This window comes from Trichechus manatus, unplaced genomic scaffold (genome assembly GCF_000243295.1).
Source record: "Trichechus manatus latirostris isolate Lorelei unplaced genomic scaffold, TriManLat1.0 scaffold00064, whole genome shotgun sequence".
Taxonomy (NCBI): domain Eukaryota; kingdom Metazoa; phylum Chordata; class Mammalia; order Sirenia; family Trichechidae; genus Trichechus; species Trichechus manatus.
The window spans coordinates 14309868-14325932 of record NW_004444000.1 but is presented as its reverse complement, the minus strand read 5'-3'; the positions used below and the strand labels follow the sequence as shown (position 1 = coordinate 14325932).

Here is a 16065-nt window from a genome sequence, read left to right as displayed (position 1 = left end):
TTTTTTTTTTTTTTTTTTAATGTAGCTGGTACTGGAGATAAAAATAAATAAATAAGTAAACCTGTTGCTATCAAGTCGATTCTGACTCGTAGCTATAACCTAGGGTCCTTTAGGCCAGTCCATCTGCAATGGGTTTTGTTTTTTTTTTTTTTTTTGATATTAATGTAGCTAGTCTAGCATTCTTTTTACTGTTGTTTGCATGATATATCTTTTTCCAGCCTTTTATTTTTAACCTGTTTGTGTCTTTATATTTAGAGTACATTTCTTATTGGCAACATGTAGTTGGATCTTGACTTTTTGTCCAGTATGACAATGTCTGCCTTTAACTGGGGTATTTAGACCATTTACCTTTAATGTGATTACTGATAGAGTTAGGTTAGAGCATATCATCTTGCTGTTTGTTTGCTGTTTGTCTCATCTGTTGTTTGTTCCGTTTTTCCTTCTTCTTCTGCCTTATTCTGAATTGTGTATTTTTTTGATTCTTTGATCTCCTTTGTTGACATATTACTGTAACTCTTTGCCTTGTTATTTTATTTGTTGTCCTAGGGTTTATAAATATCTCTAATTATCACAGTCTACCTTCAAGTGATACACCACATTACATGTAGTACAAGGATCTTAACAGTAGTATACTTCCGTTTCTCCTGTCTTTCTGCTTTTGTTGTCATGCATTTTACTTTTACCTATGTAATAAACGCCAAAATACATTGTTATTATTTTAGTTTAAACCGTCAATTATCATTTAAAGATATCCCCATAGTATTGGTTCCTCCTGCCTGAAGGACATTCTTTAACATTTCTTGTAGTTGCGGGTCTACTGTTGATGCATTCTTTCAGCTTTTGTATGTCTGAAAACATCTTTATTGCATTTTTGTTTTTGAAAGAGATTTTTGCCAGATACAGAATTCTAGGTTGACAGTCTTTTTCTTTTTTTCAGGACTTTAAATATGTTGCTGTACAATCTTCTTGCTTGTATTGTTTCTTACAAGAAATCTGACGTCATCCTTACTTTTGTCTTCTGTAACATGTATTTGTTCTCTGGCTGCTTTAAACTTTTCTGTGTATCACAGTTTTGAGCCATTTGGTTATGGGGCGCCTTGATGTGATTTTCTCCATGTTTTTTGTACTTGGGTTTTGTTGAACTTCCTAGGTCTGTGAGTTTATTGTTTTCATTAAATTTCTAAAGCTTTCAGCCATTTCTTCATTTTTCTGTCCCTCACTTTGCTCCTTCATGGAGTCCAATAACCTGTATGTTAGGCTGCTCGAAGTTGTTCCACAGGTCACTGAAGCTCTTTTTATTTTTATTTTGGATTCCTTTGTCTGTACTTCATTTTGGATAGTTTCTTTTGGTATGCTTTCAAATTTACTTCTACAACACCTAATTTGCTAGTAATCCCATCTAGTGTATTTTTCATCACAGACATTGTAATTTCCATCTCTATAAGTTCAATTTCAGTCTTTTTAATATCTTTCCTGTCTATTCTTAACTTTTTGAACATATAGAATATAATTATAATCTTTTCTAACGTTCTCTGCTAATTCTAACTACGATGTCGGTTCTGCATTGGTTTTGATTGATTGTTTATGTTCCTCATCATAGCTGTGTTTTCCTCGCTCTTAGCATGGGCAGTCTTTGATTTGATGCCAAACATTGGGAATTTTACCTTGTTGGTTGCTGGATATTTTTGTATTTCTTTCAGATCTTCTTGGGCTTTGATTTTGGGGTGTAATTAACTTGCTTAGAAACAGATCCTTTGGGGCCTTGCATTTACAATTTATTAGGCAGATCCAGAGCAGTTCTTAGTCTAGGACTAATTATTATTCCCCACTACCGAGGCAAGATTTTCCCCGAATATCTACTTACTGCCCCGTGAATTCTGAGTTTTTCGTGTCTGGATGGTAACAGGCACTGTGCCCAGCACTGTGTGAGCACCAGGCACTGCACCCTCTTATACTTTTGGATGGTTCTTTCACTGTCCTCAGATTATTTCCTCACATGCATGCACTGATGAGTACTGCTGATACTCAGAGGAGACCCTGTAGATCTCTGGGCTTCTCCCTCTGTGTGTGGCGCTCTCTTCTCTGGTAGTCTGTCCTATGAACTCTAGTTGCCTTTGTCTCCGCGGACTTGCAGGGATCCCGCCACGCTTCACCTCGGTTCTCTCTCGCGCCGTGCCCGACTGGAAACTTGGAAGGCCGTAAGCTTGGGCAGTTAACGGGGCCCATCTGGTTTGTCTGCCGTCTTTCAGCAGTCACTGTTTTCATGGCCTGATGTCCAGTGTCCTGAAAACCATTATTTCCTTTAAGCCTGGGGGACAAATCTGGTTCCTGTTACTTCATTTTAGCCAAAAGCAGAAGCCCTCTCTACTTACAGTTTTAACCTGAGAAGGCTCTTGCACTAACATTTTTTCAGAAAACCTCCTTTAGTAGTAACCATTGGTCGTTCCCTTTGAGAGCCTGTGTACATAGATGAGTGACAGGATAAACCCAAATCAGCTAGCAGAAAGTTTGGAGGGTATTCTTGGGGTGAGTTATTGATTTGTTGACTCCCTTGTGTCTGGAAATGTCTTATTCGAATCTAGAAGCTCATTCTGATATCTATGTATATGTGTGTGTATGTATGTATATATATATAAACCCGTTGCCATTGAGTTGGTTCTGACTCATAGCGACCCTATAGGACAGAGTAGAATTGCCCCATTGGGTTTCCAAGGAGCAGCTGGTGGATTGAAACTGTTAACCTTTTGATTATCAGCTGAGCTCTTAACCACTACGCCACCAGGGTTCCATATACATAAATTTCACACTGTAGTGTTATTGTGTGCCGTTGAGTCAATTCTGACTCATAGCAACCCTATAGGACAGAGTAGACTGCCGCATAGGGTTTCCTAGGCTGTAATCTTTACCGAGGAACGCTGGTGGTGCAGTGGTTAGAGCTTGGCTGCTAACCAAGAGGTCAGCTGATGGAGTCCACCAGCTGCTCCTTGGAAACCCTATGGGGCAGTTCTACTCTGTCCTCTAGGGTCACTAGGAGTCGGAATCGACTCGACAGCAACGTGTTCGGTTTTCTTTTGGCTTAGAAACTCATTCTAAGTAAGGATTTTATGAAATTCCTAATTGTGTTATGATTTTATTTTCAGAATTAAGAAAAAAAAAGAGCAGGAACGTTATGCTGAAGAGCAGAGGATCCTAAGAATGACCTGTCATGAAGAACCATATTCAGGGGAAACTATGAGTGAGATATTAGCCCAGCTACAACTGGAAGAAATAAAAGGAGAAAGAGAAAAACAGAAACAGAGAGAAAAAGAATATCTAAGGTGCTTTGAAAAGTTCTGGTTGAAGTTCTGGCTCTAGAGGAGACTTGGTGGGAAATCAGAATTCTCTCCCAACTTCCGTAGGAGAGTTGACTGTCTTCTCGCACCTTTCTTCGGTGAGGAGTACAGAACTTCACCAGATTTCTGGATTGCCTAATACCCCCTAGGGAATGTTGTTGTTGTTGTTAGACTCCATTGAGTTGGTTCCGACTCATAGTGACCCTGTAGGACAGAGTGGAACTGCCCCATACGGTTTCCAATGAGAGGCTGGTGGATTTGAACTGCCGAACTTTTGGTTAGCAGCTGTATCTCTTAACCATTGCGCCACCAGGGCTCCATCCCTAGGGAATAGTACTGCATTTTTCCTAGTGCTTTTTCCCAATACAAAGAGGAAGAATAGATATTGACAGTTAAAGCTGGTAGTAAAATCAGAACTATTCATTCAGTGAACTTATGCTCACTCTCTTCCTAGTAGCTAACTTTGCCTGATAATACTATCTTTTTGTAGATATGTAGAAGCTTTAAGAGTCCAGATCCAGGATAAAATGCAGCTGTATAATATTACTTTACCTCCACTATGCTGTTGTGGTCCGGATTTTTGGGATGCTCATCCTGATACCTGTGCCAACAATTGTATTTTCTACAAAAACCCCAGAGGTAAGTTTTTGGAAAGAATAGTTGAGGCCTGATGGCAATTTAAAAAATAATAAAAGTAGAAGTAGCAGCAGTAGTAACTTAGCATTTATTGAGTGCATACTATATATAAGAAACTCTTATAACCTCTTTATAGAAGAACTCTGAGACATTAAAAATAATTACACTGAGTAATCTTTCTCTTTGAGATTTGTTACCTTTTCTGCATTTATGCTGGGAAAATATTTCAAGTTCACTCTACTCTAGGGGGACTTGGGTTCCAGGTGCTCCTTTAACTAAAGAATATTAGAGCTTGCCTCTTAAGTCTAAGTTAGGGCTTTTTCAGTTGAATTCCCTGTTATCCAAATACTTTAATATTATCTAACACAGACTTATTATCATGTACGTCTACATTTGTAAAACTGGTGTAGTGGAGGCTTGTCATCTAACTGTTTGTCCAACTTTACAAGGGGGGATGGAGAATCAAGATCAATAGCCCAAGGCTGATTCCCTTGAGGCAGAAGTCAGGCATACCTCCTTTCTCCAACTTCTGTACCAATTCTGACACCAGCCGCCCCTCCCATAGCACTCTTCTCTGTTGGGTTTGATAATTCGATTATGGGGTTTATTAGGGAAGTAACAGGTTAGAATTCAGGATCAGGAATGACTCAGGACACAGTTCTTTGGTCAGGACAGCTTCTTGGCCGTGCCTACAGGCAGGCCTTTCCCTGGCCCTTGGCCTCTTGGGCCTCTTGAGCCAGCCTGGCCTCTGCCCTGCTTGGGCAAGTGTCACAAAGCTCTTTAGCTCCACCGATGAGTGCCCAGAGACATTCCGCTCTGCCAGTAAGCAGCGGCCCAAAGGCGCTTAGCTGTCTAGCTCTGTGCATTGACAAGCCTAGCTCCATCAACAGGTGTCCAGAGGCATCCCACTCAGCCAGCAAGCCTCCTGCCTGAAGGCACTCACTTTTCTTGCTCTGTGTGTCAGGAAGTCCATCACTCTGTCTCCTGCTGGTCTCCTGGTTCTGCTGCCTCTGCTGCCAGTGTTTCTCTGCTGCTGCTTCTGTCTCTCACCGTCTCCGGTGTTACAGCTCTCTCTGTTTGTCTCCTGGGTCTAGGAGGTTCTCAGCACAGGGATCCTCGGTCCAAAGGATGCGCTCCACTCCTAGCTCTCTTGGTGGTAGTGAGGTCCCCCTCATTTTGAGTGTAAACACACCCATGAAAGCGTGTAAGCCCAGCCACTTCATGCCCTTATCTCCCCCCCATCTTAGACAGCCAATGTTTAAATTTCCCGTCCTATCCAACCAGTACTCTGTGGAGACAAACATGTTCCTTGATCTGAAAAATCTCCTGTTCCAGTTGGAACTTTGAGCATGTACATCCATAAGCAAAGTCCAGTCCAGAGCAAGTCCTCAAATTGCAGCAGTTTACACCAGCTCACGGTGTCAAACATCTGTCTCTCTCTTCATTTGTCAGGTTCTGGTCAGCTCATCCCTAGCCTGTGTGGGCTAGGCCAGTGGCTACCAGCCATAGGCTCAGGAGTCCATACAACTCCGTGCACTTCAGACCAGCCAGCCCTTCCTCCCTTTCCCTTGTCCCTAGCCCCCACGGGCTAGGTCAACAGATGCCAGTGGAACATGTCCAAACTCAGCCCATCTCTTCATTGCCACACTTCTCCCACTTCCACTCATCAAGTGGACCCAGCTGGTCACCACAAGTGAGCATACCAGGCTATCTACTCGCAGGCTCCCTTTAACTCCCAGTCCTAGAAGATGGTTCTTCTGATGGGCACTAACTTTTCCTGCCTCAGTGCACTCAAAGGCAAACCACTTCCTGGAAATTCAAAAAGTGAAACAGTCATTTTTTTATCTGCAGGTCCTTCCTTCAAATGCAAATCTCCTGTTCTGTCAGCAGTTCTGGGTAGATCTGCATGTCTTTTCAGATGCACATTTCCTGTTTCTGGGTGGGGTTCAGGCTTTGTACCTAAGCCCTAAGCCGCCAAATCTCTACACAGGGCTGCAGCATTGAAATGAATCCTAGTTCCCCTTTTGGCATATCCAATCAAGTATTGGCTGAAGACAGAGTTACACGCTGTCTGTAATTTATAGTACCCAATATTCACTTCCAGCATACATTTAGGTCTGTTGTACAACACTAGGTAGGAGAAACATTCAGTATCTGTAGTACATTCAGTTAAATACATAACCCTTTTTAGAGCATTCCAGTTTCATCTTCTCTTCTCCACACCTGGACTCGCTTCCCATTCATACACATACGGCCTTAGCCTCTGGCTGGGTGGAACCAGAAGACCCTGGCCCCCTAGCAGTCATCTTGTTTAACTGGCCTGCCTTTTCCCCCAGGCCACTCCAGGTGCAGCTTTTCTCCACTCTGCTGCAACGTACCATCTCTTACTTTCCTTTCAGCCATGACAGACAGCAGCAACCACAATTACCATCCAAGAATCTGAAGTTTCCCTTCCCACAGTCCTTCATTCTTTCTCTTACAACGTCTCCATTCTTCTGTGAGTCTGGAGCCATTGCAGTGTGTCCCACTTCTGACATCATCTGTGAAAATGGCATGGTGAGGGCATCATTCTCTGACCTCGTCATCTAACTTCACGAGGGGGAAGAAGCAAGATCAACAGCCCAAAGCTGATTCCTATGAGGTGGAGGTCTAGACATACCTGCTCGCTCCAACCTTTATGAATTCTGATACCAGCCATCCCTCCCATAGCACTCTCTCCTTCTCTGCTGGGTTTAATGATTCATTGCAATGGCCACACAGAACTCACAGACAATACTGACGATTATGGGGTTTATTAGGGAAATAACAGGTTACAGTTCAGGATCAGGAACGACTCAGCATACAGTTCTTCAGTTAGAACAGCTTCTCGGCCCTCTTTAATCTCAGGCCTCTTGAGCCAGCCTGGCCTCTGCCCTGCATGGGCAAGTGTTACAAAGCTTTTTAGCCCCACTGATAAGTGCCCAGAGGCGCCCCACTCTGCCAGCAAGCCTCTTGCCTGAAGGCATTCAGCTTTCTTGCTCCTAGGGCCGGGAAACATTAGACTGCCAATTCTGCCAGAGGAAAGTGGGGAACAGTATAAGCTCCATCTTTATCAGGAGTCCCAGCAGGAGACAGTGGAGTAGTCCCTCTTGTCACTAATGTCTCTGTTTCCACTGTCCCTTTAAATCTCTTGATTTACATAGTCTGTAGAGATTCTGTAGGCCTCATGTCCACACAGAAAATATTGCCAGTGTTGGTATTTCTGGTGCCCCATCTGTGTGATATGAGTTACTTGTCAGTCCTGCGAGTTATATTTTTAAAAACATAAATCTGATCATGCCATTCCCCTCTTCTAAAACCTCTAGGGTTTCCCATTACTTAAAATACAAAATGTTTTTAAGGGCATATTTTTTATGTGGCCCCGGGCCACACTCCAGACTTACCACACTTGCTGTTCCCAGAATATATCACATTCTTTTACACATTGTGTGCGTCACACACTCATTTCTCTGCCTCGAATGCCCTTCTTCCTTTACTCCTTTTCAAGACCCATCTGAAATGTTACCATTACCAGAAATCTGTTTCATTCTCTCTTGGATTGTTGCTCATTCATTCCCAACTTCATTCTGTGATGACATTTTGTATATGCCTCTGGTTTGAAAGCATTAACACTACAGTTTAATTATTTTTGTGTCTGTCTTCTCCATGATTTTTTCTGTCTCCGCAGAGTGCTTAGCATGTAGTAAGTACTCAGTAAATATTTATTTAATGGATAGTCAGTTAGTACCTGTGGGATTCTGGGTAGAGAAGCAGTATAAAGGCGGAAGAGGCTGGGAGAATTATTTAGAAAGTTGACTTTATTCATCACTGTGCAAACCTTTATTTGCAGCATACACTCGGGCACTACATTCAGTGATCAGTTCCTGTGATATTCCTGAGGGAAACTCAGCTCTTCGAATCGCCATCCGTAATTTTGCTTCTTTACACAGACGGACTTTGAAGAATCTGTAATAAGAATCTGAAATCAACTAGTGGTGTTTCAATCTCCACTTAAAACCAACCCTGAGCGATTATAGGACAAGCTGTTAAAGTGTCTAAGATGTGTAATTCTGGAAAGAAGGACGACCCCTCATGACAGCTGTCTCTGTAATTAGTCCTAGCCATTATTTCAGTCTCTACCTTGGGACCAAGATTGAATGTTGACTTCCAAACTGATCTCTTCTTTGTCGTCAACCACATGGAGCCTATTGTTTTAAAAAATGATCAGACCAGAAAGGTTTCTCTTACTTTGCTCTGCTCTGATCCAGAGGAGATCATGAGAACTCTTTGAGATAATCTCATTTATCATCCTTGTAAAGCCATATCTTTGATCTTGATAAAATGTGAAGTGTCTAGATGAAGCAGAAAAGAAGGTGTTGAAACCGTTTTAATGAGTATCGTTGGCCATCTATTACTGTTAGCTTTTCTAATTGTGTATAATAATTGGAGATAAGAAAAATCTAAATTTGATACACATTTTCTCCTCAAAATTTTCTCTCCTCTATTTTAATTCATTGCCTCTTTCCCCATTCAGTGACATTGCACACAGAGCTGTTTAATATAAATTTTATAATTTTTCTTCCAAAAAAATAAAAAAGATGAATAAACCCTCTTGTCTTTTGAGCATCTTCTGTGTGAAATAATTGTGACATTTCAAAAAATGAATCTGAAGGCAAAGTGAGTAAAGTCCTGCCTTGTTACTCCATCTTTAAAATAATCTGGTGAATGATATGCCTGTGGAGCATATGAAATAAAAATCGTTCTATTTGCTATGAATTTGATATGTCTTCACAGTATTTCCTGACATAAAATATGGAAAGGTGTACTGTGATAAAGACAGATACTAACAATTGCTTTCTTCTGCTTTTCTTAATGTTTAATGGTGAAGAAACAGTTACATCTCCAAAAATGTCAGTGGAAATAAGAATCAAAATTACTTGTGTGACAAGATTGACTGGTTATTTACCAGATTAATTATCCCATTGAGTCAAAATTCTTGAAGTAATTATATACCTGATTCAGCCTTTAAGATTTATATTGTTTTTTTAAACAAAGTTACTGAGATATAATTAGCGTACCATTCAATTTACTCATTTAAAGTGTACAATTCAGTGGTTTTTAGTGTATGCACAGTGTTATGCAGCCGTCACCACAATGAATTTTAGAATATTTTCATCACCCCACAAGGAAACCTATGTCCATTAGCAGTTGCTCCCCGTTTCCCACCACTCCCACCTCTATGCTCTAGGGAAGCACTGATCTACTTTCTGTCTCTATAGAGTTGCCTGTTCTGAACTTTCCATGTAAATGTAATCATACAATATGTGGCCTTTGTGACTGGCTTCTTTCATTTAGCGTAATGGTTTCAAGTTTCATCCATGTTGTAGCGTGTATCAGTACTACGTTCTTTTTATTGCCAAATACTATTTCATTGTATGGATATACCACATTTTATTTATCCAGTCATCAATTGATGGATATTTGGATTGTTTCCATTTCTTGGCTATTATGGATAATGCTGCTGTGAACATTTGTGTACAAGCCTTTCTGTGGATATATGTTTTATTTTTCTTGGGTATATATCTAGGAGTGGAATTGCTGGGTCATGTGGGTCTTCTTTGGAGAACTGCCTATTCAGACCCTTTGCTCCTGTTTTAATTGGGTTATTTGTCTTTTTTTAATTGAGTTATGAGTTCTTAATATATTCTGTTTACAGGTCTGTAAAATGGTGGGAGTGACAGTAGTCTCAGAACTTGTCACCTTTGGTGGGGATAATGTGAATCGACATCAGCCTAAGGCTGATATCCATAAGGTGGAGGTCAGACATACCACCACTCTCCAACCTTTTTACCAATTCTGACACCAGCAGTCCCTCCCACAGCATTCTCTATTTCTCTTCTGGGTTCGATAATCCATTGCAATGGCCACACAGAACTCACAGACCATACTTAGAGTTAAGTGGATTATTAAGGAACAGGGTACAACTTGGGATCAGGATCAACAGGCTACACAACTCAGGATCAAAATCAGGAAGCATGTAGGCAGAATCTCCCTTCTTCAGTGCAGGACATCTCTCTCAGCTCCTCTCAACTGTGCAGGCCTGCTTTCCGCCCCTTGAAGGCAGGCCTCCTGTAGGCGCCCTCCGGAGAGGCTCCTCTTGGCCCTGCTGTCTTTCGCTGCCAACACCACCACTTGGGCCCTTATGGGCCTGTTGTCGCTGACTCTGCCGCTGGCCCCCTTCCAGGCCTGTGGCTGTCTTCAGTGTTTCGGCCCTTGACCCATGTTATAGCTCTTTTAGGAGGTTCCTTGCCTCTTCTTGCTCTGCTTCTTCTTTCTTCCTTCTGCTGCTTCCTGTCTTCCTGCTTCTTTCTATCTGAAAAACCTCTGAGAGGTTGGCTGCTTATATACACAACTCCTTGTCAATTTTAAGGCATGACTCCTCCCAGTGGGGGGCCACAAACTCACCAATCCCCTCTCAGTAGGCCACAGACACTTTGTTCGCATTGTAGGCTACAACTCACCTCATTTGCGTAGTCTGTTGACCAGTCCCTGCAAGGTGCATACTGATCACAGGGCAGGCTGCAGCCCGGGGCCAGATAAAAAGTATCAAACCACAAGTTGTTTACAGCTTGCCCAGGAAGCGTTAACCAACCTGGACAAAAGTAACAGACCCTCTCGGGTAGAAAGCTACGGCAAAGGTAACTCCACAGGGCTTAGGGGAAAAATCTCTAGATGTTTTTCCAAAGAAGGCAAAAGGCCACATAGAGGAACTCGTTTCACCACAGGGCGCCTCGTCAGGTACATACAGTGAGACCTGTGAGAGCCGGAGCTTGGCACGTTCTCCTCCTTTGGCAGGGTGCAGTCTCACCTCTTCTGTCGTTTGTTCTAGTGGAAAGTATTTGCGTTTTTCTTCTCTGACAGGTTTCCGCCTTACACAGGTTCCAGCTTTCACAGGTTTTACTGTAATTTGCAAATATTTTCTCCCGTTCTAAGGGGTGTCTTTTCACTTTCTTAATGGTTTCCTTTATAGCACAAACATTTTTAATTTTGATGAAGTCTAATCTATTTATTCTTTTGTTGCTTGTGCTTTTGGTGTCATACCTAAGAGACCATTGCCTGATCCAAGGTCACAAAGATTTACATCTATGTTCTATTTTTATAAATGTTACGGTTTTAGCTCTTATATAAGGTCTGTGATCCATTTGGAGTTAATTTTGCCTGTGGTGTTACTTAGGGACCCAATTTCATCCCTTTCCATGTGGATATCCGGTTGCCCCGGCACCATTTATTAAAAAGACTATTTTCCCCATTGAATTGTCTTAGTACTCTTGTTGAAAATCAGTTGACAGCTAACATCATACTCAGTGGTGAAAGACTGACTGAAAGCTTCCCCCATAAGATCAGGAGCAAGACAGGGATGCTTCCTTTCACCACTGCTATTCAGCATTGTACTGGAAGTTCTAGCCAGAGCAGCGGGGCAAGAAAAAGAAAACGCATCCAAATCAGAAAAGAAGAAGGAAAACTATATTTGCTATATGTAGTTGACGTGACGCTATATATACACAAAGAATCCACAAGAAAGCTGCTATAGCTAATAAATGAATTCCACAAAGTGGCAGGGTACACAATCAACACACAAAAACCAGTTGTGTTTCTGTACTCCAGCAACTAACAATCTAAAAAGGAGATCAACACAACCCCATTTATATTAGCATCTAAACAAATAAAATACCTAGGAATAAGTTTACTAGGGAAGTAAAAGATTTGTATACTGAAAACTATAAAACAATGTTGAAAGAAATCCTGTGTTCATGGATTAGAAGACTTAATATTTTTAAGATGTCAATACTACCTGTCATGGATTGAATTGTGTCCCTCAAAAATATCTGCCAAGTCGGCCAGGTCATGATTCCCAGTATTGTGTGATTGTCTACCATTTTGTCATCTGATGTGATTTTCCTGTATGTTCCATATTCTATCACTATGATATAAGATGGATTAGTGACAGTTATATCGATGAAAGATAGTAGATTAGACAGTGTCTTAAGCCAATCTCTTTTGAGATATAAGAGAAGCAAGCAGAGAGATATGGGGACCTCATACCAGCAAGAAAGCAGTGCCAGAAGCAGAGCATGTCCTTTGGACCTGAGGTTCCTGCGCTGAGATGCTCCCAGAACAAGGGAAGACTGATGACAAGGACCTTCCTCAGAACTGACAGAGAAAGCCTTCCCCTGGAGATGATGCCCTGAATTCGGACTTGTAACCTACTAGACTGTGAGATGATAAATTTCTCTTTGTTAAAACCATCCACTTGTGGTATTTCTGTTAGAGCAGCACTAGATGACCAAGACACTACCCAAAGCAATCTACAGATTCAGTGCAATCCCTATCAAGATTCCAACAGCTTTTTTTGCAGAAACGAAAAAAATATATCCTCAAATTCCTATGGAATGGCGAAACCAAAAAACCAAACCCATTGCCATCAAGTCAATTCCAACTCATAGCTAACCTATAGGACAGAGTAGAACTGCCCCACAGAGTTTCCAAGGAGCACCTGGTGGATTCTAACTGCCGTCCTTTTGGTTAGCAGCTGTAGCTCTTAACTACTACACCACCAGGATTTCCAAGGGGCCCTGAATAGCCAAAATGGTATTGAAAAAGAAGAGCAAAGTAGGAGGACTCACACTTCCTGCTTTTAAAAAATAGTATAAACAGGAGGCGGGGCCAAGATGGCAGAGTAGTCAGACGCTTCCGGTGGACCCTCTTACAGCAAAGACCTGAAAAAACAAGTGATTCTATTATATATGGCAATCTGGGAGCCCTGAACATCAAAGGCAGAGTTGAGGAACCAGGCTGAGTGGCAAGGGGAGGGAGAGATGGTTCAGAATCAGTGAAGAGTTGCCAGACCTGATCTGGTGAGAGCTGGAGCCCTTCAGGCCTGAGCAGCTCGGGGGTGAGTGGTGAGGCAGGCAAGCAGCTGTGGTCGGGAGGCATATTTTCCACAGTGGGAGAGATCCAGCGCCAGAGAGTCAACACAGCCACCCAGAACCAGTGAGAAGCAGCCCTTGATCTGGCAAAAGATAATTGTGTACGGCCTACCACGCGGATCAAAAACATCCCCCTTAGGGGAAAACCTCTCTCCCATTTACCTCCCCGCTCCGTGCTCTGCACTGGGTCCCGGACCAGCTTCAGCAATTGCCGAGTCCCCTGGGCCGGAAGTAGGATCCATCACACACCCGCAGCCATTGTCCCTGCCTTGGAGAGTGAACAAATTAACAAACAGGAAAAAATAAACTGCTGGCTCCCATAAGCCAGGAACCCAGGGTAGGCACAGCTCCTTTGCCTAGGCACAGACATAAGAGATCCATGGACTTTGAGTGCCTTTCCCCCTGCATAGACTTGTGTGGGCCCATCTCCACAGCATAGGCACTCATTACCACAGTACAACAGGGTATATACCGGAACCCTAGCTTCAGCTGTTTCAGCTGTGAAGTGGCAGGTTCTTGACATTTGACACTGCTCTGCCCATTAAGCTGGGTCTTCACCTACCCACATCAGAGGCCTGAGGACTGGTAGCTCCACCCACACCACCTAGCCACCTGTGATAGGGGCCCATGAATAAGAGGTGCCCCCCAGTCCTTACAGCCAACAGCATTAGGTGCTCATAGTCCAGCTGCAAAACCCACCCATGTGCTCTAGGGAACAGGGACACGTATTCTTCCTGGACACTTGGGGGCATCAGTCAGCCCCCTGCCTTGCTCAGAATGTGTCCCCCTGCTGCAGCCAGATGCTTGTTCCTACACCAATCACCCATGCCTGTCTAGGACTGTAAGTGAGAGCCTACACCACTTACTTGGTGGCTATCTACCTGGGCACCTGAGCTGAATCCATACAGGAGGAGTGGGCAGACTCCTGAGCTCACATAGCAAGTAATAGATCTAACCCCTGGTAACAGGACATTAGAGCTTCAAAGATGCCAATGTTCAAACTAGCTCATACGAGCAGCCTATTTGGGCATATCAAAACAAAACAAGAAGCTAGGACACAGTAAGCAAACATAAAATAAATAAATATAATAACTTCTTGATGGCTCAGAGACAACAGTCAATATCAAATCACATAAAGAGGAAATCCACGATGGCTTCAGCAAATAATAATCCAAAATAATCTAGAAATTTTCCAGAGGAGGAAAATTTCTTGGAACTGCTAGAGGCAGAATACAAAAGATTGATATACAGGACTCTTCAAGAAATTAGGAAGGAAATTAAGCAAAATGCAGAACACACAATAGAGGAAATTAAAAAGATTAGAGAAGAGCATAATGACAAATTTAACAGGCTGCAAGAATCCATAGAGAGACATCAATCAGAAATCCAGAAGATTAACAGTAAAATTTCAGAATCAGACAACTCAATAGAAAGTCATAGGAGGAGAATTGAGGCAATGGAAGTCAGAATTAGTGAGACTGAAGATAAAGCACTTGACACCAAGTTATTTGAGGAAAAATCAGATAAAAGGATTTTAAAAAATGAAGAAACCCTAAGAATTATGTGGGACTCTATCAAGAGGAATAACCTACGAGTGATTGGAGTACTAGAACGGGGGGGATAACAGAAAATACAGAGAGAATAGCTGAAGATTTGTTGGCATAAAACTTCCCTGATATCGTGAAAGATGAGAAGATATCTATCCAAGATGCTTATCGAACCCCATATAAGGTAGAATCCAAAAGAAAGTCACCAATACATACTATAATCAAACTTGCCAAAACCAAAGATTAAGAGAGAATTTTAAGAGCAGCTAGGGATAAACGAAAAGTCATCTACAATGGAGAGTCAATAAGAATAAGCTCGGACTACTCAGCAGAAACCATGCAGGCAAGACGGCAATGGGATGGCATATATAAAGCCTTGAAGGAAAAACACTGCCAGCCAAGCATTATATTTCCAGCAAAACAGTCTCTCAAATATGATGGTGAAATTAGGGCATTTCCAGAAAAACAGAAGTTTAGGGAATTTGAAAAAAGCAAACCAAAATTGCAAGAAATACTAAAGGGAGTCCTCCAGTTAGAAAATCAGTAACATCGGATAACAACCCAAGACTAGAACACAGGACAGAGCAACCCGATATCAACCCGGATAGGGAAGACAAAAATACTATAAAGCTGCAGTAATCAAAACAGTGTGTTGCTGGCATTAGGTTGAATATACAGACCAGTGAAATAGGCCATTTGATTTTTTACAAAGGTACCAAGTCGATTTAATGGGAAAAGAATAGTTTCTTTAATAAATGGTGCTGGAACAACGATATCCATATGCAAAAGAACTCAAAATGGATCAGTGATCTAAATAAAAAGAACTAAAACCATGAAACTCTTAGAAGCAAAGTTTTTGATGACTACCAGGAGTTGGAGTGCGAGGGAGGGGAAATCACTTTCTAGATAGGAAACACTTGTTACTTTCAGTGATGGGAAAGGCAATCCCAAATATGGGTGAAGTCAGCAGAACTCCCCCAACGTGTCTTTCAGTTTGTCTTACTGTGGAAGCTTGCGTGTTGCTGTGATGCTGGAAGCTATGCTACTGCTATTCAAATACCAGCAGGGTCACCAATGGCAGACAGGTTTCAGTTGAGCTTCCAGACTAAGATAGACTAAGAAGAAGGACCCGGCGGTCTACTTCTGAAGAGAATTAGCCAGTAAAAACCTTATGAATAGCAACAGAACACTGTCTAATATAGTGCCAGAAGATGAGCCCCTAGGGTCGGAAGGCACTTAAAATACAACTGGGGAAGAGCTGCCTCCTCAAAGTAGAGTCGACCTTAATGAAGTGGATGGAGTCAAGCTTTCGGGACCTTCATTTGCTGATGTGGCATGACTCAAAATGAGAAGGAACAGCTGCAAACATTAATTAATAAATAAACATCTGTTAATAATTGGAAAATGGAATGTATGAAGTATGAATTCAGGAAAATTAGATATCATCAAAAATGAAATGGAACACATAAAGATCAACATCCTAAGCATTAGTGAGCTGAAATTGACTGGTATTGGCCATTTTGAATTGGATAATCATATGGTTTA

At 42.0% G+C, this 16065-nt stretch overlaps 1 protein-coding gene across 2 annotated transcripts in view; it reads left to right on the top strand.

Moving 5' to 3' along the window:
- CCDC15 (coiled-coil domain containing 15) overlaps positions 1–8663 on the top strand; it is a 100053-nt gene extending 91390 nt beyond the window's left edge. The window contains exons 14-16 of one of the 2 annotated variants that reach the window (XM_023734088.1): positions 3141–3317; positions 3823–3971; positions 7837–8663. In XM_023734088.1, coding sequence (XP_023589856.1) covers positions 3141–3317; positions 3823–3971; positions 7837–7958 — 448 coding nt within the window. In that variant the 3' untranslated portion in view covers positions 7959–8663. The remainder of the gene's footprint in view (positions 1–3140; positions 3318–3822; positions 3972–7836) is intronic. The other variant, XM_023734089.1, reaches the window with a different exon arrangement.
- Positions 8664–16065: the final 7402 nt, after the last annotated feature.